The 24515-nt window shown below is 40.5% G+C and overlaps 2 protein-coding genes across 2 annotated transcripts in view; both read left to right on the forward strand.

Moving 5' to 3' along the window:
* The first annotated feature begins 3764 nt into the window (after positions 1-3764).
* Positions 3765-7770, forward strand: LOC311058181 (GTPase IMAP family member 9-like). The gene is made up of 3 exons (XM_084075539.1): positions 3765-3797; positions 6215-6283; positions 6458-7770. The coding sequence occupies exons 2-3, from the start codon at positions 6244-6246 to the stop codon at positions 7462-7464; spliced, it is 1047 nt and encodes a 348-aa protein (XP_083931665.1). The 5' UTR covers positions 3765-3797; positions 6215-6243; the 3' UTR covers positions 7465-7770.
* A 361-nt stretch (positions 7771-8131) lies between these two features.
* Positions 8132-24515, forward strand: part of LOC311053990 (uncharacterized protein) — a gene marked incomplete at its 5' end in the record, with an annotated part of 36968 nt that continues 20584 nt past the window's right edge. The window contains 5 exons of the mRNA XM_084069835.1: positions 8132-8298; positions 10931-11009; positions 14410-14617; positions 22784-22929; positions 23398-23760. Coding sequence (XP_083925961.1) covers positions 8132-8298; positions 10931-11009; positions 14410-14617; positions 22784-22929; positions 23398-23760 — 963 coding nt within the window. The remainder of the gene's footprint in view (positions 8299-10930; positions 11010-14409; positions 14618-22783; positions 22930-23397; positions 23761-24515) is intronic.

The raw sequence follows: 24515 nt of genomic DNA on the forward strand, positions 1-24515 counted from the left end.
CAAATGTATATATTTATTTATATATATATATAAATACTGAATCAAGCAACTTCAAAATTGCGTAGATGTTAACATTACCCCAAACATGTTTGAAAGTGAAATATTCCTTAAAACAGAGGGCCACGCCCCCTCCTCCCATTTACAAATGACTCTGCTAAGTAGGGTAAAAAGAAATCTGAAATCAAATTAAACATCTGAACATTAATATTCCACAATAGGCCTACAATATAATTTAATCAAATTAAAATCAGTGCAGTGGATCTTTAAATTCTGCTCTTGTTTATTTGATGTTAGGTGTAGACAGATATTAAGTTTATAGGCTAAAACAGGGGTTCCCAAACTTTCCCATGCAGGACCCCAAAATAGCTATTGCCCCCCCCCCCCACACTCATTGTGAAATGCTTTTTAAAAAAGAGTGAGAGAAAAAGGGGGAAATAAATAGCCAAAATAGCAGATCTACAAGCTCACAGTGTGTCGCAGCTTGTGGATTTGAAAAAAAGAGAGAAATATAAACATAGTTTATTTATATATATATATATATGAAGTATATTTCTGAATCTTGCATTTGTGATTATTGAGAATAATCTACTACCACATATGAATCACTCATTGAAGTGTCACTTAAAATATTAAAGGTCAGCGAAAGCTAGTATTAATTAATAGGACTAGGTAGTACTTATTATACACAGTATGGAGGAAATGGTTGGCTATAATGTCAAGTATATCAGAGGCATTGACAATGAGCTAAACTTGTCACACCAGTGGTATGGTCCTTGCATGTATAGCAAACATGCTTGGAGGTGACTTCTTATATTTCATGACAGTGTTGACTTTCCAACGTTCTAAACATTCTACCAATATTTGTTAGTTACATTCTGTGATTTAATTGTGGGATAAAAATGCAATTGTGCAGGCCTAACTTACGGTATAGTTTTATAGTCAATTTCAGCTCATTTGATTATGTGTTTCTGTAGATCTGTCTTGTGCAATGTTATAACGACCCCTTCTTTCTCTCTCTCTCTCTCGCACGCACGCACGCACGCGCGCACGCACGCGCGCGCGCGCACGCACACACACACACACACACACACACACACACACACACACACACACACACACACACACACACACACACACACACACACACACACACACACACACACACACAGTCTCTTCTCTTCTCTTCTCTTCTCTTCTCTTCTCTTCTCTTCTCTTCTCTTCTCTTCTCTTCTCTTCTCTTCTCTTCTCTTCTCTTCTCATGGGAGTATGTCATGGGAGTATAGTGTATGCACTTTCAGTTAAATAGACTATCAGTGCCCTCTACAGGCTCTTGCATGAGCTCACTTCACAACCTGTGGTTCAACAAATCTGTTGAACTGAACTGCCACTGTCCTAACTTGAACATTGGAAATCTGTTGATTGGAGATGGGGAAGAGAGAGGTGGAGAGGGAGAGTGGAGAGAAGAGGGAGAGGTCCCCTCCCCCTTTTTTGTTTGCCTTTTAAACTAGTTTAAAACTAGTTACTAGTGTAAAACAACTTTGAGTACAGAGAAAATAAATCTAGCTATATGCTTTTTCATAAAGAAAGGTTTTTAATCTAGTCTTAAATAAACAGAGTGTGTCTGCTTCACAGACCAAAACTGGGAGAAGAAGGTTCCACAGTTGAGGTGCCGGCAAATTAAATGCTCTGCCTCCTGTTCTAACCTGTCCTGATCTTTTTGGTGTTCTAGTAGGCTTATAAGGCTTGATGAGTTCTTTAAGATACAGTGGTGCCTGACCATCGAGAGCTTTGTATGTGAGGAGGACAACTTTAAATTTGATTATGTTACCAAGAAGCCAGTGCAGAGATGCCAGTGAAGGAGAGATATGATCTATTTTTCTATTTCCTGTCAGTACGCGCTCAGCTGTAGACTATTCCGAGACTTATTGGGGCAGCCTGATAATAATGAACTACATTAGTCCAGCCTAGAAGTAAAAAATGCGTGAACAAGTTTTTTGGCATAATTTTGAGACAGAATGTGCCTAACCTTTGCAATATTTTGAAATGTGTTTTACGTGGGAAATATTGTGATATCCTGGTCAAAGGTAACTCCCAGATTCTTTAAAGTGTCCCTGGAGGCCAAGGTAATGGCACCTAGGGAAAAAATATTATCAGCTAATTTGTCTCTAAGTAGTCTTCTCTTGCACTTTCCCCTTGTACTTAAATTATGTTGTGTTGTACTGGATGAAGTCAGACAGTCCACAATGTAACTATATATATCGTTGAGAAAGAAATAAAGAAAAGAAGCAGGATGGAAATCATGGTCTGAAGTGAGGACTGCAGCAGCTGACCGTGAAAAGTGGAAGCGCTCTGTGAAGGCCTTATGTGCCACAAGGCACGAAGTGGATAGGTAACAGGTAACTCTTTGAATGAAAATGTAGAAGCAATAGCAGTAGGAAGTAAAAAGGCATTTAGTTGTATGCAGGTGAAGCCATTCCCAGAAGCAAAAATAACTGACATGGTTTTATAACTATATATTTAACTCCAGGTGGAATGCGTTCACTTCAGCTTAATTTCATGCTTGCTCTAACAATTATCTATGTGCAATGAAATGGTGCTTAAGGGCACGGTCACACCTAAGTTTAATTCTACATGCATGGATTCTGCCAATGCTTTTCAATGGGAATGATGTGGTTTGATGGCGCTTGTGTCTTTCAGTGTGTCGCGCACACCTTGCGTTTATGCGTTCTATACGCCATGCTCGAGACAGATTTAGCTTTTACCCCTCTGTCCAATCGGGTGAGTCGAAGGCGGACCGTCCCAAGACTCAGGAAGCGACATGGTGCTTGCGATAACTGCAGGCTACGGGGAGGGTCCTGAAAGTGAGTGACAGGTGCGTTTGTGATTGGGATAGAATGTGCTGCGAGCTACTCCGGTTTTTTAGAATGTGCTGGCTGCAAAAACCAGTCGGCCGCGCACAACCTGAGTTTTTCAGCGGGCAGCCATAGTTTGCCCTAAGGGCGCAGTCACACCGAACTGGAATTTTACCTATGAGGGCGGATTGTGACGATGCTTTTCAATGGGAATGGAGCAGTTTGTTGCCATTCGCGGATTCGGTCAAAAAAACGTTCCATTCCCATTGAAAAGCATTGGCAGAATCCACCCTCATTGGTAGAATTAAACTTCGCTGTGACCGCGCCCTATTGGTGTGGTCAAAACTGGAATTAAACTTTGGTGTGACCAAGCCCTAGGGGTGTGGTCAAAACTGGAAATGTACCTATGCAGGCGGATTCTGCTAATGCTTTTCAATGGGAACAGAGCGGTTTGTTGCATTTGTGGATTTCTACAAAAACATTCTCTATTCCCATTGAAAAGCATTGGCAGAATCCGCCCTCATAGGCAAAATTGAAGTTCGGTGTGACCGCACCCTAAATGTAATCAGTCATGTTATGAGTTTCAAAACCTTGACAGAGTGGAAATCTTCTGGGAGCAAAATGATGGGTCAACTTTTCACCCCACCAACAATTACCTCTACCCCTTCTCCTTGCCCCAACGGGTTTTGTAAACAGGTTCTGCAATCTGCACCTTACCTGCCCAGCAATCTCATTGCAAAATGTGTTTTTTTTTTGGGGGGGGGGGGGGTTTACCGGGCTAGCCCAGCCTGACCACTGTTAAAGCAACCAACATCTCAACAGAGAACGTTGTCTTTTATGAACAGCTAGCCTACTGTATGTTCTATGATATGAGAGCTGACTGTTAAAAACAAAGCAATTTGTCGATTTCAATTCACTGCCAACTTGCTGCAACAAAAATCCCAGGTAAGCCTATAGCTTATTATATTAAGCTGAATTTATATTCAACCTTACGTGTCATTTAAATTGAATGCATTGTGGGGGAATTTAGTGATGATGACTGGAGTTAGGGATATTTAGTTGTTAAATTATTATTTTTTAAATGTTTCTTGTGGCTTTTCTAACTTTGTGGTACAGTTGAGTGACAGGAAAAAGGGATATTGACTGGATTGACACGCAACAAAGGTTGTCAGGCTGCATTACAGCCTATAGTACATGGTATAATGTGCCTTAACCACTCGGCCATCGGCGCCCCAAATAGCTCTATATATTGTGATAGCTAAAATGTAGGTATATAGCGCTTTTCTAAGTACCTAAAGTCGCTTTACACATAACTGCTACAGAGTGTTTGTTCAGTAACAGTGGTCTCCCCTGACAAACCTCCAAGAGCCTGCAAACCTCCAAGAGCCTGACGAACCTCCAAGAACACCCATGGGTGATCTTGGAGGTTTGTCAGGCTGATTAAGCTGCTGATCAGACTCGTCCTTCTCCTGCTGCCGCTATTACTGTATGCCCAAATGATGTATTTCCGCTTATAGATCAGGGGTCTCCAACGTTTTTCGGGCCAAGGACCCCTTAGCAGGGACCCCATACTGTATATTTTTGTTTTTTTGTAATGCTTTCCATTCTGTCATACAGAAGAAACGTGAATGGCGTGTGCATTGTGGCCTTGCATAGAACTTCGTTGAAAATAGAAATCGTTGAAATTGTCAGCCAGCCAAGTAAAAACTCCTGACTAGACACATAACTTCAACATGCGTGAGAACATTGAAATCTATCGAATCTCAGAATGGTGAAGTAGAGCAGTGTGTTCTTCAAAATCTGCTATTTTTGTAAAAATTGTGAAAAGTTGTGCAAATCTTTGAATGTGTATTTTTTTACATTTTAACACAAATCTTTGTTTCGGGGATTCTACAAATGTCTTCTAAATCCTAATAGTTTTTTTAAACTAACTTGTTCCATGTCAAGGACCACCCAAAATGATATGCATTTGGCCGTGGACACCCCCATCTCATGTTGTTCCCTCCCGAGAAGCAAAGATTTGAGTTAAAAATCTTAAAGAATATATTCAAAGATTTGCACACATTTTCAGGATTTTTCAAAAATAGCAGGTCTGAGTGCCGTGCTACGAGCTTGTAGATCTGCTATTTTTGAATAGCCCAAAGAAATCTAAAATGACGCAGATGCTTTCCCGGTCTTAATGGATTAATTTCTTTGATCGAGTGACTCCCTAGTCCCTGTGTCGCACGCAGTTTACGCTGTAACCTGTGTAGCATTCAGTGCCTCCATCAGGTGCACACTGAGCCAACCAGTGCTCGAGCACATACCTGTTTGTTAAGAGAAATTCTCTTATTTAAATATAGGTCTTGCTGAATTTGCTCTCCACCCTGCTCTCATTCAATACAATGTAGGTTAGGTCGCTTTATTTTCTCATCCTGATAAGTCTGAAAACGTTTTAGTTGAGCATGGCAGTCTCCATGTTGCTTGTTAAAACCAGAGTATAAAAGGCATGAAAATAGCAAATTAAGTTGTCAGCACTCGCTATGCAACACTTTTAAAAACATGCAGCAGCAGAAGAAGGAAATGTAAACGTTTCTCAGACATATGTGGGTGTGAAGTGTGGTTTACATTATGCAAGTAACACTCAAAAGTGTGAACTTGCTACAGTAGGTTCTGTTGACAGGCTTTTATTAGGGCTTATGAATCATTATCATTCACATTGTAATGATATGAAATATGTACACTTTTACTAGACTAACACCGCCTAACACTATTAGTCTATAGTGTTTATCTGTTGCCTAAATTGCTACTGTCCTTCACACAGTGGGGGTTGGGGGTATAGTTGGGTAGTCTTTCTTACAATTTACATTTGCTAATAGTAGCCTACTGTATGTTGGATTCATGCATATTTTCAGACATTTAAAATAAAACAAAAAGGGCCCCCCCTGCAGTGACTCCGAGGACCGCCAAGGGGTCACGGACCCCAATGTTGAATATGAATACCCATGATGTAGATCCCAGCGGAGAGTGTGTACTGTGATAGGTTTCCTTCTTTGAAGAACACAGTGTGTGGCCAATTGCATTTACCAAAAAACTAGTGCTTCACAGCCTTCCTAGAAATGTAAAATATTTGTCTTGGAAATGTACTTGAGTGAAAGTAAAAAATATCAAAAAAATCTAATACTCAAGTAGTACAAATACTCAAAATCTACAGTATTTTACAGTACTCAAGTACATTTACTCTGTTACGTCCACCAATGATCATTCTTCAAATGCAGATTTATTGTTAATTATTGTTAATAATAATACCCACCTCTCTCTCTCTCTCTCTCTCTCTCTCTCTCTCTCTCTCTCTCTCTCTCTCTCTCTCTCTCTCTCGTAAGGAAGGAGAAAAAAAAACATCAAAACAGACATGAGTGCAGATTCAAGCAGCATGAAGGCCAGTGAAGGAGGTATGCATCTTGCCAGGAGACATACAACACATTTCAATTTACATTCTTATTCAAGACAAACAAGGGTGGAATCTGTAATCTGTGGAATCTGAGTGTAATTATATCTAATTAATGTTATCAAAAAACCTTAAATAGTCAGCATGCATTTATTACCATATGCTTTTTATCCACCAGCTCTCATAATAAATGATGAAGAAGTTCGGATTGTGCTGGTTGGGAAGACTGGAGCTGGAAAGAGCGCCACTGGAAACACCATCCTGGGTTCTGAAGCTTTTGAATCCAAAGCTTTGGTTGAATCTCTGACAACTAAATGTAAGAAGGTCAGAGGAGTGTTGGCTGGTAGAAATGTCTCTGTTGTTGATACACCAGACCTGTTTGACTCCAAGATCGGTGAAGATAAAACCCTCAACGAGATTAAACAGTGCATTTGTTTTGCTGCTCCTGGTCCCCATGTGTTCCTGATTGTGATCAAACGGGGAGGATTCACGGACGAGGAGAAGAAATCAGTTGAAATGATTCCGAAAGTATTTGGCGAAATGTCAAACAAATACTCCATGATTCTCTTCACTCATGGAGATCAGGTTGAAGATGAAACAGCAGAACAAATGTTGAATAATAGTCCGGAACTACAAGAAGTAATCAGCAACTGTGAAGGTCGCTATCACGTCTTCAACAACAAAACCAAGGATCCCTCTCAGGTCACTGAGCTGCTGGAGAAAATCAACAAGATGTTGAAGAAGAATGGAGGAAGCCACTACACCAATGAGATGTTCCAAGATGTGGAGAAAGAAATAGAGGAAGAGAAAGAAAGAATCCTTCAGCAGATGGAATGGCTGGAAGAAGAAGCAAGAGAGGAAGCTGAGAGAAGGAACGCATTCATCGGTGAAGTGGATCATTCTGAAGTTGACTCAGATATCCAGAGTGATTGCTGGCAGACGGGTTTGGTTAGATTGTGTGTGGCTGGCGTGTCAGGCGCTGTAACAGGGGGTCGTATAGTGGCTCGCGCAAATGGACTATGCGAACCTGATGGCAAAAATAGAAGTGAGAGATTGAAAAGATTCGTCGAGTACGGGGCTGATATAGGACACCGTGTGGGAAATTTTGCAGGTGAAGAATGCAAAGAAGCAGGGGGCGCAATTGGGGGAGGAGTGGGAGCTCTTGCTCACTTGATGTTGAAATAACAATGAATGACAAATTTTGAATGAGATATATCTACGTTGTTGTTTCCCACACATCGTTTTTATGGGTCACGACTACCGTTTTTAGTTTTTGTTTTTCAATGGATATTCAGAAATGGAGGAAAAATAATGCCTATTTTCATTTTTTTCTAAATATACTTAAGGGATTCATTCATAATGTATTACAATTTTTCTATGTTCCGGTATCGGAGTCGAGGTGAAAAAGTTTGATCTAAATCAATACATCCACATCACAATGAACACCAATTTCAACAGTTAGTTAATGTTTTGAAACATTTCACTTTCTCTGTACACACCAGTTAACCTATTTTGATCATAACTTGTGTTCTGTTGATACCTCAATAAACTGATGTAAGACTTTATAGATGTGTGATGTTTTGATTATACAGTATGTACACACAGTATGTACTGTATTTTTGGGAGGTCTGGTCCTCCAAACACAGGTTCGAATTGACAATGGAATAAAATGGCAAATAACTAAAACAGAGGCAAAGTTAAAGGGTGAACACACATTTATTATCTAAAAGTACTAATATAAGGGCTTCTATCCACCATAAAATTGCACAATAAAAATGCCTACCTAATAATCGTAAAAGGGCCCAACTAACCAACAAAAAAAATAAAAGCAACACAAAAAACCAGCGAGCTGATGAAGGAAGGGGGGGAAACCGCTACGCTGGAGCGTGCCACCTCTCAGACCAGCTTCGAGGTCCCTGTGGAGAACAAGGAAGCACTCCAATCACAGATACAAGGCAACCATTCTGTCTGGCACATGTTCTGGAGACCACAAGTATTGGTGTCGATGGAGACTTACCGGTGGGGCAGAGCATATGCTCTGCCACTGCGGTGATTGTGCGACCAGTGCGTCTTCCTTTGCACTGGTCCTCCACAGGGCACGATGTGGTCCTTGGATTGGATCATGTGCTTGCCGTGCTTCCTTTGTCGTGACTCGTGACCATGCATGCACAAACGTTTTCCAGAACAGAGAGAGAGAGAGAGAGAGAGAGAGAGAGAGAGAGAGAGAGAGAGAGAGAGAGAGAGAGAAAGAAAGAAAGAAAGAAAGAAAGAAAGAAAGAGAGAGAGAAAGAGAGAAAGAGAGAGCAACAACTTCTTTTTTTATTTTTCTAATTCCTTTATGAATTCCCTTCCACACCTGTTGACCTAATTTTTCCCCTCACTAGGTCAATGAAAACATGTAAAATGTTCCTGTTTTACTGACTCCGTACCATTCTTAGTATGGGCCACTATAGTGTGATCTGTCAGATTCCTTTTTTAAATAATACATAATTTAAGTGCTTTATAAATGTGTCCAACCAAACACTACTTCCTGTTTAGGTTGTTGTTGTCAAGATGCGCCATGGAGCATTTAACTAGTATAAAACTTGTTCTGGTGGTTTAGTCTGATGGTCCATTGTGGAACCTTGGGCCGTCAACCTTTACTTTCTAGAGTGTGGAGCACAGAAGCTGTACTCCAATTAGAAGGCCGAACGTGCCATCCACTGTTTTTGATATACTGAATGCTAAAGATAAGGACCTCAGAATTCTCCAGGCGCTCAACCGAACGCCTGTTTGCATGCAGACCTTGATGTGGAGCGAATTACCTTCGTAATATATCAGGTCGTATTGTTTTAATATCATTAATTTGCTGTTCTTTTATTCACATAGTATAAAGGGAGTCTCCCTTGTTTGTCAATAAAGGTGCCTTGCGCATGTGAACGGTAATTTCTATGTATGTCGTCTATAAACTGGACTTTAGGGTTTATTGAACCAAGAGTGACAGGTCAGTTACGGCACATCAGCTGGTGACCCCGACCGTGACCCTGTCCAGTCCAGACGACCGCTGGATCCATAAGATCCAAATAACAATTCGCCCATACACTATGTGCTACAATTCCTTGGGGCCCCAGGAAGAGTACACGCGGTGCTATATGTGAATTGTATTATACCAAATTTAGGTCAATTGTCAAAGATAATGTGTAAATATGATTGCTTGCATGTGAAGTCACCACTGAACAGCAGATTGAATGACCTTTGTGTATTAATACTTAGGCTCTGTACTTCCTATACCCCATGATGTCCCGTTAGTGGCTGGGTGGACCGAGTCGATCCTCCCAGCATCTGTCTCTCTGTATTCTATGATCCTATAGTTTACTGAGACACTACACTGTCTCTCTGTATTCTATGATCCTATAGTTTACTGAGACACTACACTGTCTCTCTGTATTCTGTGATCCTATAGTCTACTGAGACACTACCCTGTCTCTCTGTATTCTATGATCCTATAGTCTACTGAGACACTACCCTGTCTCTCTGTATTCTATGATCCTATAGTCTACTGAGACACTACCCTGTCTCTCTGTACTCTATGATCCTATAGTTTACTGAGACACTACACTGTCTCTCTGTATTCTATGATCTTATAGTTTACTGGGACACTACACAGTCTCTCTGTATTCTATACTCCTATAGACAATATTCTATACTTCTATGAGACACTACACTAACTGCCTTTGCACGGCTCTCTAAATCGCAAACCACACTGGGTTCATGGGAGAAGATAGCGTGTAGCCTAAGTTGTGTACGTTATATGTCGTTATATGTCGTTATATGTCGTTACATGTGAGCTGGGACTGCGGCTCAGGGAAGACCCCAAAAATACTACAGGTGAGCTGGGACTGCGGCTCAGGGTAGACCCCAAAAATACTACAGGAGGTGACGACCGTAAACGGGCCTTGAGGACGTACGCTGCTGGGTCCGAGCGGTAGGTTACATGTGAGCTGGGACTGCGGCTCAGGGAAGACCCCAAAATACTACAGATTGTGAGCTGGGACTGCGGCTCAGGGAAGACCCCAAAAATACTACAGGTTGTGAGCTGGGACTGCGGCTCAGGGAAGACCCCAAAAATACTACAGGTTGTATGTAGGCCGGCCATGTTAAGGCTTGTAGTGGAGTCTTAAAAAAAAACCAAATACACTGTTAAGGCTTGTAGTGGAGTCTTAGAAAAAAAACAAATACACTGAAAGGCTGGCTCTGCAGCCTAGGGCTGACCCCTAAATGGTACCACAGTGTGTCATATATGTTGTCTATAATGTATGTGTATGTTGAACGCATGGTTCCTGAATGAATGAAGGCCTCTGTAAGTTTTGTTTGTTTGTTTTGTTTTGTCTTGTATGTAACAAACAAGGTTTAGACTTTCAGTGAGGTCTTGATAAAGAATATACACTGCGGCCGGGAAGGCTTAGACTTTCAGTGAGGTCTTGATAAAAATATACACTGCGGCCGGAAAGGCTTAGACTTACAGTGAAGTCTTGACAAAAATATACACTGCGACCGTTTGTTTGTTTGTTTGTTTGTTTGTTTGTTTGTTTTGTTTTGTCTTGTATGTCGTGTATGTTGTTGGTATATTGTGTCATTGTTAAGTGTACATGTTTGTATCTACTGTAAGCAGGAGGTGTGCTGCTGTAGAACGCCTGACCAGTGTGACTGACCGTGTGACTGCTGCAGCTGAATGTGTGTCCCACTTTGGGGTAAGTGTTAGAGGTGAATGCATCAGGAATTGTGAGAGTATGAATGACAGGCGCGCACCCACTCTATTTATTAGGACCGTGGTTCAACTTATTTCATATATTCCCCTCGATCACGTGCCGTTCCTGGGTCCATATATGTAATTGAGTTGAACACAAATCACATAGTTCTGCTTAAGTGGCTTCTGATCCTGGTTACTATGGTGTGCATTCACAAGTGTATGGCTTTGTACCATTTTGAGTCTGACTCAATGAAGCACAGTGATTTACTTCTGAGTGAACGGTGTGAAGGCCTGAGGACGTAGGAGACACTAGGGGAATATTTTCCAGGGGGAGTGAGAGAGAGAAAGAAAGTTAGTAATGCCCCACATTCACGTAAGGTGCATCCTTGACACCTGCTACTGTTTTTTTCCCTGAATTAAAATATTTGAGTTATAAGTGCCCTTACCCCTGAGAATTTACATACTGCAGTTATCCAACGGCAGGTAGACCAGTACTTTCAATGTAAAAAAAATAGGAGAACACAGTCAATGAATTACAAAAGGCAGCCATACATAGAGGGAGAGAAATAGTCTTCTTTAAATCTGGTAAAATAGATAGTTGAAAGAATGGGGGGAAAGGAAGGCATTTGACCTTCACTCCTTACGAGCGGCCTACAGCAGAGGCCCAAACATCCTGATAAGATTCCCACAACACTGACAGTGGAAAAGGAAAACAAAAGCTAGTTTCTGCATGTGATTTCTCCCAGCCAAAACATGGCTATGCATAGAAATTAAATCTGGTTGAAATTAGTGCCCCAACGTGAGCTTGTAGATCAACTAAATTCTCCATAGAATAATAAAATAAATACAGAAATAATGTACTGTGACCAAACCCGCTTATATCCTTAATACTTCTACAATCCCATAAATTAGGGACACTGAGAACTAGGGAATGCCACCCTTAGATTTTATGATTGGAGTCAGTTATTTATGAAGAAAAAAGTGAGGTCAGAGGTGAGGAGAGAAATATGACGTTCAAATAAATTAGTTTCTTCAGAAAAATTCTGCACAAATAAAGAAAACAGTATGGCTTCCATACAGTAAGTGAGTCACTCCCCTTCCCCCCACTCCCCCCGTCAACTATTCTGACTATTCCTTATTATTAAGTGATGGGGCAACTATATTGTGTAATTATATTTTTTTGCTAAAATGAATTATGGTGTACAACATGTGAGTGGTTTACTTTCTTAGGACCACAGCCAGCAGAAACCAATCTAGACAAACAAAGCTAAATAAACAACTACGCCAATTTGACCGTTAGTAACAATAATAATTTTAAGAATGTAAGTGGGCAGAAAGCCCAAACGCTTATAGAGTGCGGTAATCATAAAACATTAGTTTTGTTATAGACCAAACATGTCACTAGCACGCGCACATGAAGGCCAAGAGCAGAACAGAGGCCTTACTGACATCACGTTTGCCACGTTTAACCGATTTGCCACACAGACTGCAGGATCAAATCAAGACAAGTGCCACAGACACAGTGCCTGTAGGCATTCCACACATTAATATACATACATATTCCCAAAATGGACCTTCACAGAAGTTAGAAATGTATTGATTCCACATTCGACGCTAACTTACAACATGAATGGCAGAGGTTCACTTCCAGCTATGACCTGATGGAACATGGAACTGTACAACAAACTACTGTGTGCTACAAGTGAAACACCACAACATAAACCATCGTTCTGGACATGACGTAGAGGGCCAGCAATAGATACAAGCTGTGATACGTGTATAAGTGCACTTCTGTGGACACCTATGGGGAACAGACACCAAGCCTTGGGGAAGCTTGGGTTACTCAGACTTTGAATGTTTCGAAAGACTTTACACCAGATCACTATTATGCTATGGTCACGGACACATGACCTCTCGTCTTTTCAGCCAGTGGAATATACGCAGCTGTGGTTGACCTCTTGCCTACTCTGTGTTGTTGTGGCCTCGACATGTGCAAACACATACATTTCTATCGATCTGGAGAGAACACAACACAATTTATGTTTATAAGTGACAATAGCGAGGGAGACACACACACCAGAGCTATTAGTGCTTGGTCGTATCGTTATCTAGAACACAATTCGTTCTGCTATAAAATTATACAACAATATGACTAAAAATATTACTTAAGTGCCAAACTTTGATTAGCGGGTAGTGTCATAAGTGTAAGTTAAAACATTTTTATAGTAGGATAATATTACATAAGCAGTGTTAATTAGACGTCATGGACCTAGATTACTTCAATAATGTAATAAGTGAAAAAACAACCCTGTTAAGGGAGGTCCAGTGACAAGTGACAAACTGTTGGAATGTGTATTGCGAAATACAATGCCACAATCACATTTTTTTTTTTTTTTTTCAAAATTAAACTCAAATCATGCAGGCCTATGTCAAATTAAGTGAACTGAACGGAAACATGCTGTGTTCTTCAATCAAGTCCATTTTTAAATAAGTGCTGGTGTTTTGCCATAAATAATCTAAGTGGCTTTTCAGAGGCATACACGTCTCAATCTGAAACCATGAAGGCACCCGTAACGACAAATTAAGTTATTAGTATTCAATTTTTTTATATATATTATATTATAATTTCTGAATAAAGACTATACATGTAGGAAAAAATTAAGGGAGAAGATTAGGTTGATTTTAGTGGCGAGCAGCTCAAATTTTTCCATTTCGACACTGTGCAGTGAGTGGTCCTTTCTTATCAAGATGTTTACAGTTAAACAATCACGAGCACGTTGGGTGATGCTTGGCAGAACATTTATGACTACAGACAGTAGCTGCACGGTCCACGGCCTCTGAAGGGTGCACACTTCGGGGTGGTGTACTTGGTGGCTTCTGTCATGCTATTTTGATGTGATAAACCGAAAGTGAAACTATATGTTTGTTTGTGGTGCTCAGAATATCTCCCTGTTATGTTAATGGTCAGTGCTTTGGAGTACATTATGAGAACATGCCGGGTTTTGGTTGATCGTGGCGCAAAATGTATCCAATTACGTTGCTGAGCATTGACCTAACTTTTATTTCTATTGCCAGGTGACCACTGATTGACCAAGGGTAGTGGGGAGGTCCGAAAGACTTAAGTGTGTTAAGGTGAGGTTAGGAGGTAGGCTCTCCAATCCCTTGCCTTAAACAGGCGACGGTGGAATCGCAAGGTTCCGAGGGCACGTTAAAAACACACTATAGTGCTGGGGAGAAGTACTGAAGGCCCCCGTGTCTGATGAAGAATGAGTTTACATTCTACTGTGGTTTCGTCTAGTCGGTGTGCCGACTGCCGCTCTCTCCTAGGGTTGGCAGCACATGGTGCGTGGATGACAGTCCACACCTAACCGGACGGGAGCTGCGTGACTCACCGGTTACAGGCAAGGCGGGTGAAAACGGTTAATATTCTGGTTCCCGTAGCCAAGCGGGGCCAGGACAAGACCGTCGGTTTCCTGCCTGGGGCGCCAACCACGCCAACCGGTAAGGGATCGCTATCGACTGGGTCACCCGCCGGTCGGATCGCAAAAAGCATTAAAACCATGGCGTGCTCCCCGACAGGAGACGTGTGGTCGCTGCTTCCGGCTCAATGTACAGTCAGGCCATCACAAGCTCAAAGCGACCGCCGGAGTGCAACAGTCATGTAAGCGAGTGATGCTCCTGTGATCGGTGGGCTTTGAAAAGAAGACGCCGGGAAGCAGGAGGCTTGAACTCTCTATCCAGGGTGACCTGGGTGTAGACCTCAAGTGGAAAGGGGTCTAGCCTGTGACTGCGCCCTGGTGCAGGAGGCACAGGAGTGGGGAGGTCCGAAAGACTTAAGCGTGTTTATGTTGTGATTAACCTTCCATTTCTCTAAAATAGGTTGACTGCTTGCAGGAGAGACGTGTACACTTTTGCTGTCGTTAACCCTCCATTTCTCTGAAACAGGTCATTGGGTGCAGAAGAATAATGTCAATTGACCTGTGCATAAGGCACAGGAAAGTTGTTTTGCTGTGTTTCCACTTACATGTTGTGAACGGTCAAGGAGGGTGGCCTCTGCACATTCCTATGCTGTGTGCCCTGCCGGGTGTCAGGTCAAGGAGGGAGATAGTATGATAGCAAATGTATAGTATAATTGAGATAGTATAGCCTTTAACCTTTGTTAAATGAATGTGCTTAGACTTATGGCGGGGTGACCAGTGCAGCTGATGGGCAGGTTACCTGTTGGTATTTATCTATATATACTGTATATCTATGTGATGTTTCGCCATGCATAGATATGTATATGTGCAGGGTACCGGCGGTTGGCCTGTTCATTAGCTGTATTGGTCACTCATCTATATATACTGTATATCTATGTGATGTTTCGCCATGCATAGATATGTATATATGCATAATAGTTGACCTCTCGATCAATCTGTCATTTTCAATGGTTGCTTTTGACACTTAAGTGTAAGGAAGGAGAGACAGTGACACGCACACACAGTCCATTGCATACACAGATCAAAGACTCACCACCAAACCCCCACCCATTTTTTTGATATCAAGGAGGGTGACTACACAATTAATTTGGCTAGTACCCATATCGCTCTCAGCCAGAATACACATGGCAATTGATAAGAGATCAGATACAGAGGAATCCCAATACACACCACATAAACATTATATTGCCACCTGGGCCCCCATGCTGAACTTGACGAAGAACACCCCTGCACGATATCTACGCCCCGACTTTTGACCTCAAGGAGGGCACGGACCAGGGGGCTTGGGAATGGGACCTCCGGCTCATTCAGTGCCAAGTACATTCGTTAATGGCGCTGGATGGGTTGGGGGGGGGGGGGCTAGTCTTGGACTCTGTCGGAACCTCCTCCTCAGGGCTCGGAAAAGTGACTACCTCAACCGGAGGAATTGGAGAAGAAGAAACCAAAATGCACAAATAATAAAAAATAAAAAAAATAAGCACTCCCACTGAGGGAACCTAAGTTTAGCTATACACTTGTTGGTATCAAATGATGTACTGTAATTGTCCCCAATAAGAGCTCATGTCCAGATGGTAGGTTTGGGACTGCCCCAGCCTAGTTCAGAGTTTCCCCTTCAAAGAAAAGGGTTTTCCTCGGCTCACATGACTCAAAAAGAAAAAAAATGGGACCTGATTTTTTAAACATGCCATATGTTATGCTATAAAGTAAGTGCTATAAAATACTGTTCACATTTAGGTGTTGTGGGTACTAAATTCGTACCCAAGGAGGGGTTGATGGTCCATTGTGGAACCTTGGGCCGTCAACCTTTACTTTCTAGAGTGTGGAGCACAGAAGCTGTACTCCAATTAGAAGGCCGAACGTGCCATCCACTGTTTTTGATATACTGAATGCTAAAGATAAGGACCTCAGAATTCTCCAGGCGCTCAACCGAACGCCTGTTTGCATGCAGACCTTGATGTGGAGCGAATTACCTTCGTAATATATCAGGTCGTATTGTTTTAATATCATTAATTTGCTGTTCTTTTATTCACATAGTATAAAGGGAGTCTCCCTTGTTTGTCAATAAAGGTGCCTTGCGCATGTGAACGGTAATTTCTGTGTATGTCGTCTATAAACTGGACTTTAGGGTTTATTGAACCAAGAGTGACAGGTCAGTTACGGCACATCAAGTCTCATTAAGGAGTGGCCGGCATCATGTTTGTTTGCTTGAGTAGGCCTACATTCCATTCCTATCGTTATTTGTTTGTCTTACACACTCAACATAACTTAATAGCCAGTAAAAAAATCACACCCAGTGTGAGTAAGCGGTGCCTACTCTGTTTGATGAGTGTGTGCTGTCATTCAGTTGGTACAAATCTATTTGATGTGTGGGCGCTGGCATTCAAACTGGTATTGAGGCGGTACTAAAAGAGTATTTGTATTAGTATTATTTACTCATTTGAAGTACTCTTAAGTATTGATACTCAATGTATTTACTTGAAAGTATTTTTAATCACTTTATTAACGTTTAGGTATTTTTACTCTTTTTATCAACTTTTAAGTATTTTTACTCTTTTTTTCAACTTTTAAGTATTTTTACTCACTTTGAGTACTTTTAAGTATTTTTACTCACTTTGAGTCCTCTGAAGTATTTTTACTCAAGGTATTTGAGTGCACGTATGCAGTGCTGGCTTGTGTGTGTGTGTGTGTGTGTGTGTGTGTGTGTGTGTGTGTGTGTGTGTGTGTGTGTGTGTGTGTGTGTGTGTGTGTGTGTGTGTGTGTGTGTGTTGAAGTGGCGCATGTGTTGCTTCTTTGCCGTGCTCATACGGACGGACGGACGGACATAACATACGGACGGACAGACACACGGACAAAGTCAAATGTAGAGCGGCTGGCACCGCTAAAAATATAATCATCACTAAACTTAAAAATGAAACTTCCAATCTACAGTACATGCTACAGTTTGTTAAAAGGCAATATCATTACAACCCATTATTATCATTATTATACATTAAATATGATGAAATCCTAAAGTCTGCCAAGCTCAATTTATGATTCTAAACTTGGGACTCATGACAACAAATCCATGTGACCTCATACTTGCCCTGATGAAGACCACATATTTTATCGCAAAATTTAGGATTTTAGCCCGCATAATCAAGGATTTTCGCCCCCGTTTTTCTGGAGGGTCTAACTGATGATGTTCACAGACATAATTTGTCACACCAATCAACATCATACATTATCATTATTATCTACAATACCACAGTGTCACCACTATTATTTATGTTTTATTCTATAACATGTTTCCAAATCAGAATAACTTCCTTGGCCAGTTTGATCAAGGGTACATGTACAGTTGTTGAGGAAGGTGGAGACTATTAGTTTTTTTTATTAGTGTGTGTGTGTGTGTGTGTGTGTGTGTGTGTGTGTGTGTGTGTGTGTGTGTGTGTGTGTGTGTGTGTGTGTGTGTGTGTGTGTGTGTGTGTGTGTGTGTGTGTGCACGTGCGAGCGTGCGTGCGTGCGTGCGTGCGTGCGTGCACCGTACAGTACTTTCACAAGTGCGTCCAAAACCACTTGCTAGGGTGTGACTTTGTTAAAGACAGCCTAGAACAGACAACAGGTTGGTGCATTTTGCAACAGTGCAGATCAGTGCAGGACAACAGATATTGGATTAAGTGAGTAAGATAATATTTCAAAATGTTTGTATAGTACATTATTGTCATCACTTAATGCATAATATATGTACATTATTATAATATGATTAACCTTTTTGTTGATATTTGTTGGTGAGACAGTCAGATGAAAGAGAGTGAGGTAGGATTACATGTAGACGGGAAAGTGACTTAACCTCTTTAATTTATGTTAATACTAGCATTCATTCGGTGATCAGCAGCTGACAATTTTATTAAGTCAGTTTACAAATGAAAACTGAAATTGATCAGTGAAACTGATGTAGAAAAAATATGGCATTGAACAAGTCATTTCTTAGTTTTGTATTTATCACATAAGAGTTGACAATCACTTTAAATATATTGAATAATTTTGAAGTCACACATATGTGTAGGTCTCTCTTGTAAATTTGATTTTAGTCTCATTGGGTAACCTGATAAAATAAAGGTAGAATAAAATAAATAATTAAAGGGACATCTAGGTGTCATAAAAGAAGCTGACAGGGTATTGTGTGTGTCCTCGTTACTGCACTTGATACTCCTACAACTAGTCTAGGACCTGGCTAAGATATGTATGCACTTAATTTAGGAGAGAATATCTCAACTGTTCTTGGCTAATATGACCCCAGGGAACAACTTAGGAACTTTGATTAATTCTCTATCCAGGACGAATGACCATAACCGGAGCACCATTTCCAACATGGTAAACCGTTGGAGCTAGAGATTTACTGAGTTGCTCAAAATGTTCAGAATACTTATGTTTAGGGAAACATAGTAAAGTGTAACATTTCTAATTTGATATTTTATGACAGAACAGCCAGGGTTTACAGTCTGGATTACAGTCCAGGGGCATAGGGATTTTTTTTGTGCTAACCCTAACCCTAAAAGCACTACATTTGTCCCAGATGCATGCTCTAATGATTTAGCAAGGGTGCCCGAGCCAGCGACCTTCAGGGCCATCATAGTGGCCAAATCCAATATGGCCGCCACCTGCCAAAGTCTATGGCTATAACGTTTGAACCACATGAGCTACGAATGTAAATTTGGTGTCTAAATCATGTTTTTTGACAATTAGAAACATGTTTGAATGCTTATCTTTATGATTTAATCTATCTAGAGGACACTAATTTGATTATCACAAATATGGCCACTATGTTATGAAACAACCAATGTATCTTACAATGTAATTTTATTGAAACAATAGAATGATTTAAGAGTAGAACTCATTCCTGATGATATACAGCTAGTACAGTATGTGCAACAATGCTCAGCATAAAATGTAATACTATATAGTATACTCTTAATCCAGCCCGCCAAGTCCTAAAAGAAAAACAAAATGCCCCCCCCATCCATCAGCATTCCTCCATCCGTATGTACTCAAATGTTTTATGTTTATAATGTAACAGTGAAACAGTCAACCTTGAGTCCATATTTATAACATAATGCAATGTGTTTGATCAGTGACCTTTGGAGTGGTGCATATCAGACAAGATAAGATACTGTATACATTTATCGGCTCATTTAAAAGTTGATACGGCATTGACGTGGATTGTTTTATGCAAGTAATCTTTTTATTATATTGTATTGTAAGGCCAGAGTACACTTAGTGATACAGTACAGCTGTACAAAAAAAGGAACATTATTGTTGTGAAGACAAGTACCTTATTGTAGTAAGGTAGGCTACTGTCTACAAAATTCATGCAGTTTTAACATAATTCAGCACATGTGTTTCACGTTTCAATTCAATTGTACAATGTGTGGCACTTCACTCACTTTATCGAAGTCAGTATGAACCCCTGGAAATAAATCTTGCTCACCCCTGGACTAGTATGATATCATACTAGTCAAAGGTGTATAGAATTGTTTACAATATGTTTATATCACATTATGGTCTTGGTGTTACAACAGCAACAACTTTACTGGCACCTGCAAGATCCAGTAAGGTTCACAAGTCTTAGTAATGGAGTCCCAGTACCAGCACAACTGGAAATCTGGGATTTTGTTGGACGGAGGTTGTCTGATCCAATAGAAGCTGGTCTGAAGCCGTTTTTACATGCTGAATGAGTGTGTGTGTGTGTGTGTGTGTGTGTGTGTGTGTGTGTGTGTGTGTGTGTGTGTGTGTGTGCACGTGCGCGGTGCAGTACTGTATGTATCAGTTATTGCAGAGCTGTTCTGTTGTTTTAGTAACACCAAGACAAATTCCTAGCAACCATTTGTTGTTTAGCAATAAACTTTTGTGATTCTAATTTAAACATATTGTTAAAATTCCATACACCTTTGACTATTATGATAGTGTTCAACGCATGCTGAGCATTGATGTGCATAGTGTACTGGCTGTTGCTGTATACTTTGAGTTCTATAGTCATATTATATTGTTTCAATAAAATACATTGTTTTCTCCAGTTTGATCTTAATTTGATCTCATCCCTACAACTACTGTATACACTCAATCTGGATGAAACTTTATGTTACATAACATGTTTGGTATAGTGGCCATATTTGTAATAAGCAAGTCAGAGTGATCTAGATGGATTCAATCATTAATATGAGCATTCCAATGTGTTTCTAATGCTCAAAAAGCATAAAGTAGACACCAAGTTTGCCAAAAATGACAAAGATTAAGGTAAGTAAAACGCATTTTTAAAACTAATATTTCTTTGAAATATGTAAAATAGAGGTCCAGCCACAGTCATAAAGATAAGCATTCCAACATGTTTCTAATTGTCAAAAAACATGATTTAGACACCAAGTTTGCATTTATAGCTCATCTGGTTGAAAAGTTATAGACAAAACTGTTTTTTAGCTGTTCTGCTGTAACATTTCAAATTAGAAATATTGCACTTTTCTATGTTTCCCTAAACATAAGTATTCTGGACATTTTGAGCACCTCAGTAAATCTGTAGCTCCAACGGTTTAGCAGATAGAGCCATGTTGGAAGTAGTGGACCGGTTATGGTCATTTTAAAAAGGCCTTGGTAATTTTTTCGTCCCGGATAGAGAATTAGTCAAAGTTCCTAAGTTGTTCCCTGGGGTTATATTAGCCAAGAACAGTTGAGATATTCTCTCCTAAATGAAGTGCATACATGTCTTAGCCAGTTCCTCTACTAAACTAGTTGGCCAGGAGTCTGGTCAAGTGGTCTAGGAAGTGTGTGTGTGTGTATGTGTGTATGTGTGCGTGTGCGTGTGTGTGTGTGCGTTACAATCCCCACGACATGGAATCCACACGTATATCCAGTGATATGCAAATGATTTGTTTTGTAAATGCATTTAAATACATTGTAATTACATTTATTTACATTACATTATACATTTTTATTTATAAATACTCACATAATAATAACATAAATTAATGGCTAATTATGGCTAGGTAATACTTAGATGTAATACTATATAGCATAGACTATGGTATATTGTATATTGTATAGTTCACACAGTTTGGAGGAAAATGGTTGGCAGTAATGTCAAGTATACCAGAGGCATTGTCAATTAGCTACACATGTCAGAGTATGGTCCTTTAAGGTTTACAGTTCACTAATGTTAAGTCAGTCAGGAACACTCACTTCAAAGTAGATTTAACCATTTATTGCAACAAATGGAATACAGGTAAGCTTGGCGTTAAATCCGCTCTTGGAGATATTCCCTGAATTTTGTCCAAGCAGCATGCTAAGCAAAATCAGAGAATGTTAAGCAAAACCCCCATAGGGATACAATATCAAACAATAAGCAATACGTTGACATGTTATTGTGAATTAGCAGATATAATAGCACAAGTATTTGAGCCTATGCCAGGTGGAGGCTGGGGTGGAGGAGGCAGCTAAGCAGCAGTGAAGCAGGCAGCAAGACAAGCAGAGACCTAGTGAATGCAAAGCCGTATTTAAAGGGACCTCCTTGTTAAGGCGTGAGCTCTCATTGGAGTATGACTGTGTGACGTAATGACCAGCAGAGCTGTCAATGGGTAATAGGAGGCTAGGCTGATGTTCACATCAACTGCCTGCCAACAGATTACAGCTGAGGCGTGCAAGACTTCCGTGTCCTGCATGAACTAACGCTATGCTTCATTTACTAGCAAACAGACTTGGAGGTGACAACTAATGTCATGACATGACAGTGTTGACATTTCCAAAGTTTTAATTATTCCTACACCCTTGAATGTAGATCACTTCTACCAATACTTGTAGCATTCTGTGAGAGAACAATTTTCTATGTCAAGGTGGTAGTGAAGTTATAGTATAGGTTGTTCTTTACCGCTCATTTGATTATGTGCTGCTGTAGAATGAGTTTATAACATTATTTGTCTTCATATGCAGACTTATTCTTAAATCTATTCTTGCTGTTAATAATAATACCTCTCTCTCTCTCTCTCTCTCTCTCTCTCTCTCTCTCTCTGAAGAAAAAAACCCATCAAAACAGACATGAGTGCAGATTCAAGCAGCATGAAGGCCAGTGAAGGAGGTATGCATCTTGCCAGGAGACATACAACATATTTGTTCTTTTTTCAAGACAAACAAGCGTGTAATCTGTAATCTGAGTTCCCAGAAGCTCTCACATAAAAACGGGAGGGGCAAGTGTAATTAAATCTAATTAATGTTATTGAAAACCCTCAAATAGTCAGCATGCATTTATTACCATATGCTTTTTATCCACCAGCTCTCATAATAAATGATAAAGAAGTTCGGATTGTGCTGGTTGGGAAGACTGGAGCTGGAAAGAGCGCCACTGGAAACACCATCCTGAGTTCTGAAGCTTTTGAATCCAAAGCTTTGGTTGAATCTCTGACAACTAAATGTAAGAAGGTCAGAGGAGTGTTGGCTGGTAGAAATGTCTCTGTTGTTGACAGTGGCGTCGTTAGGGGTGGGCTTCGGTGGCTATAGCCACCAATGTTTTGTCCAAAGCCACCAATAAAAAAAAATTAAAAATAAAAAAATTAAAAGTTTTCTTTTTTTTTTTTTTATTATATATCTATCACCCTAACCTAACCCTACCCCTAACCCTAAAACCGAAATAAAGTAACAAAAAACGGGGGGAAAAGCACCCTAATCCGCGAAATCCGCGAAAAAAATCGCGCGCACGGTGAAGATAAAACCCTCAATGAGATCAAAAAGTGCATTTGTTTTGCTGCTCCTGGTCCCCACGTGTTCCTGATTGTGATCAAACGGGGAGGATTCACGGACGAGGAGAAGAAATCAGTTGAAATGATTCAGAAAGTATTTGGTGAAATGTCAAACAAATACTCCATGATTCTCTTCACTCATGGAGATCAGGTTGAAGATGAAACAGCAGAACAAATGTTGAAAAATTGTCCGGAACTACAAGAAGTAATCAGCAACTGTGAAGGTCGCTATCACGTCTTCAACAACAAAACCAAGGATCCCTCTCAGGTCACTGAGCTGCTGGAGAAAATCAACAAGATGTTGAAGAAGAATGGAGGAAGCCACTACACCAATGAGATGTTCCAAGATGTGGAGAAAGAAATAGAGGAAGAGAAAGAAAGAATCCTTCAGCAGATGGAATGGCTGGAAGAAGAAGCAAGAGAGGAAGCTGAGAGAAGGAACGCATTCATCGGTGAAGTGGATCATTCTGAAGTTGACTCAGATATCCAGAGTGATTGCTGGCAGACGGGTTTGGTTAGATTGTGTGTGGCTGGCGTGTCAGGCGCTGTAACAGGGGGTCGTATAGTGGCTCGCGCAAATGGACTATGCGAACCTGATGGCAAAAATAGAAGTGAGAGATTGAAAAGATTCATAGAGTACGGGACTGACTTAGGACGTACTGTGGGAGGTTTTGCAGGTGGTGAAGACGGCAAAGAAGCAGGGGGCGCAATTGGGGGAGGAGTGGGAGCTCTTGCTCACTTGACAATGACAAAGTTTGAATGAGATATATCTACGTTGTTGTTTCCCAGACATAGGGTTGGGATCATTTTCGGATCACAGAGCTGTTTTTATGGGCCACAAGTAAAATATTGTGTGTTTTTACCGTTCTTACTTTTTTTCGCAAACCTATTTCAAAATATATTCAGAAATGTTTTAAAAACATAGTCTATTTTCACTATTTTTGTTTTGTTATGATCTCCTATTATTGATGGTTAGATTGATATGGTAAAGCAGATATTTGAACCTCTCCTCATATTCTCTTCTACACACCAGTGAAACTATTCTGATCATAACTTGTGTCCTGTTGATCTCTCAATTAACTGATATATAAGACCTTTATAGATGTGTGATCTCTTGATTATACAGTATGCGATAATTTTGTAGCGGCCCGCTGCAGATTGTGTGTGTATTGCACTTAAAAGGTTGTCAGCCAATGATAGGGTCTTCCGGGACTAGTAGAGGAAGTGACGTCACCTTGTTGTTGTGTGTGTGTCTCTGCCTTGAGAGTA

This window comes from Gymnoscopelus microlampas (genome assembly GCF_963454915.1).
Source record: "Gymnoscopelus microlampas genome assembly, chromosome: 2".
NCBI classification, from domain to species: Eukaryota; Metazoa; Chordata; class Actinopteri; order Myctophiformes; family Myctophidae; genus Gymnoscopelus; species Gymnoscopelus microlampas.

Bases quoted from the DNA above. Each gene is read 5' to 3' on its own strand.
- LOC311058181 (XM_084075539.1), top strand. From the start codon at position 6,244: ATGAGTGCAGATTCAAGCAGCATGAAGGCCAGTGAAGGAG. The intron at 6,284-6,457 runs GTATGCATCTTG...TTTATCCACCAG, and splicing joins CATGAAGGCCAGTGAAGGAG to CTCTCATAATAAATGATGAA.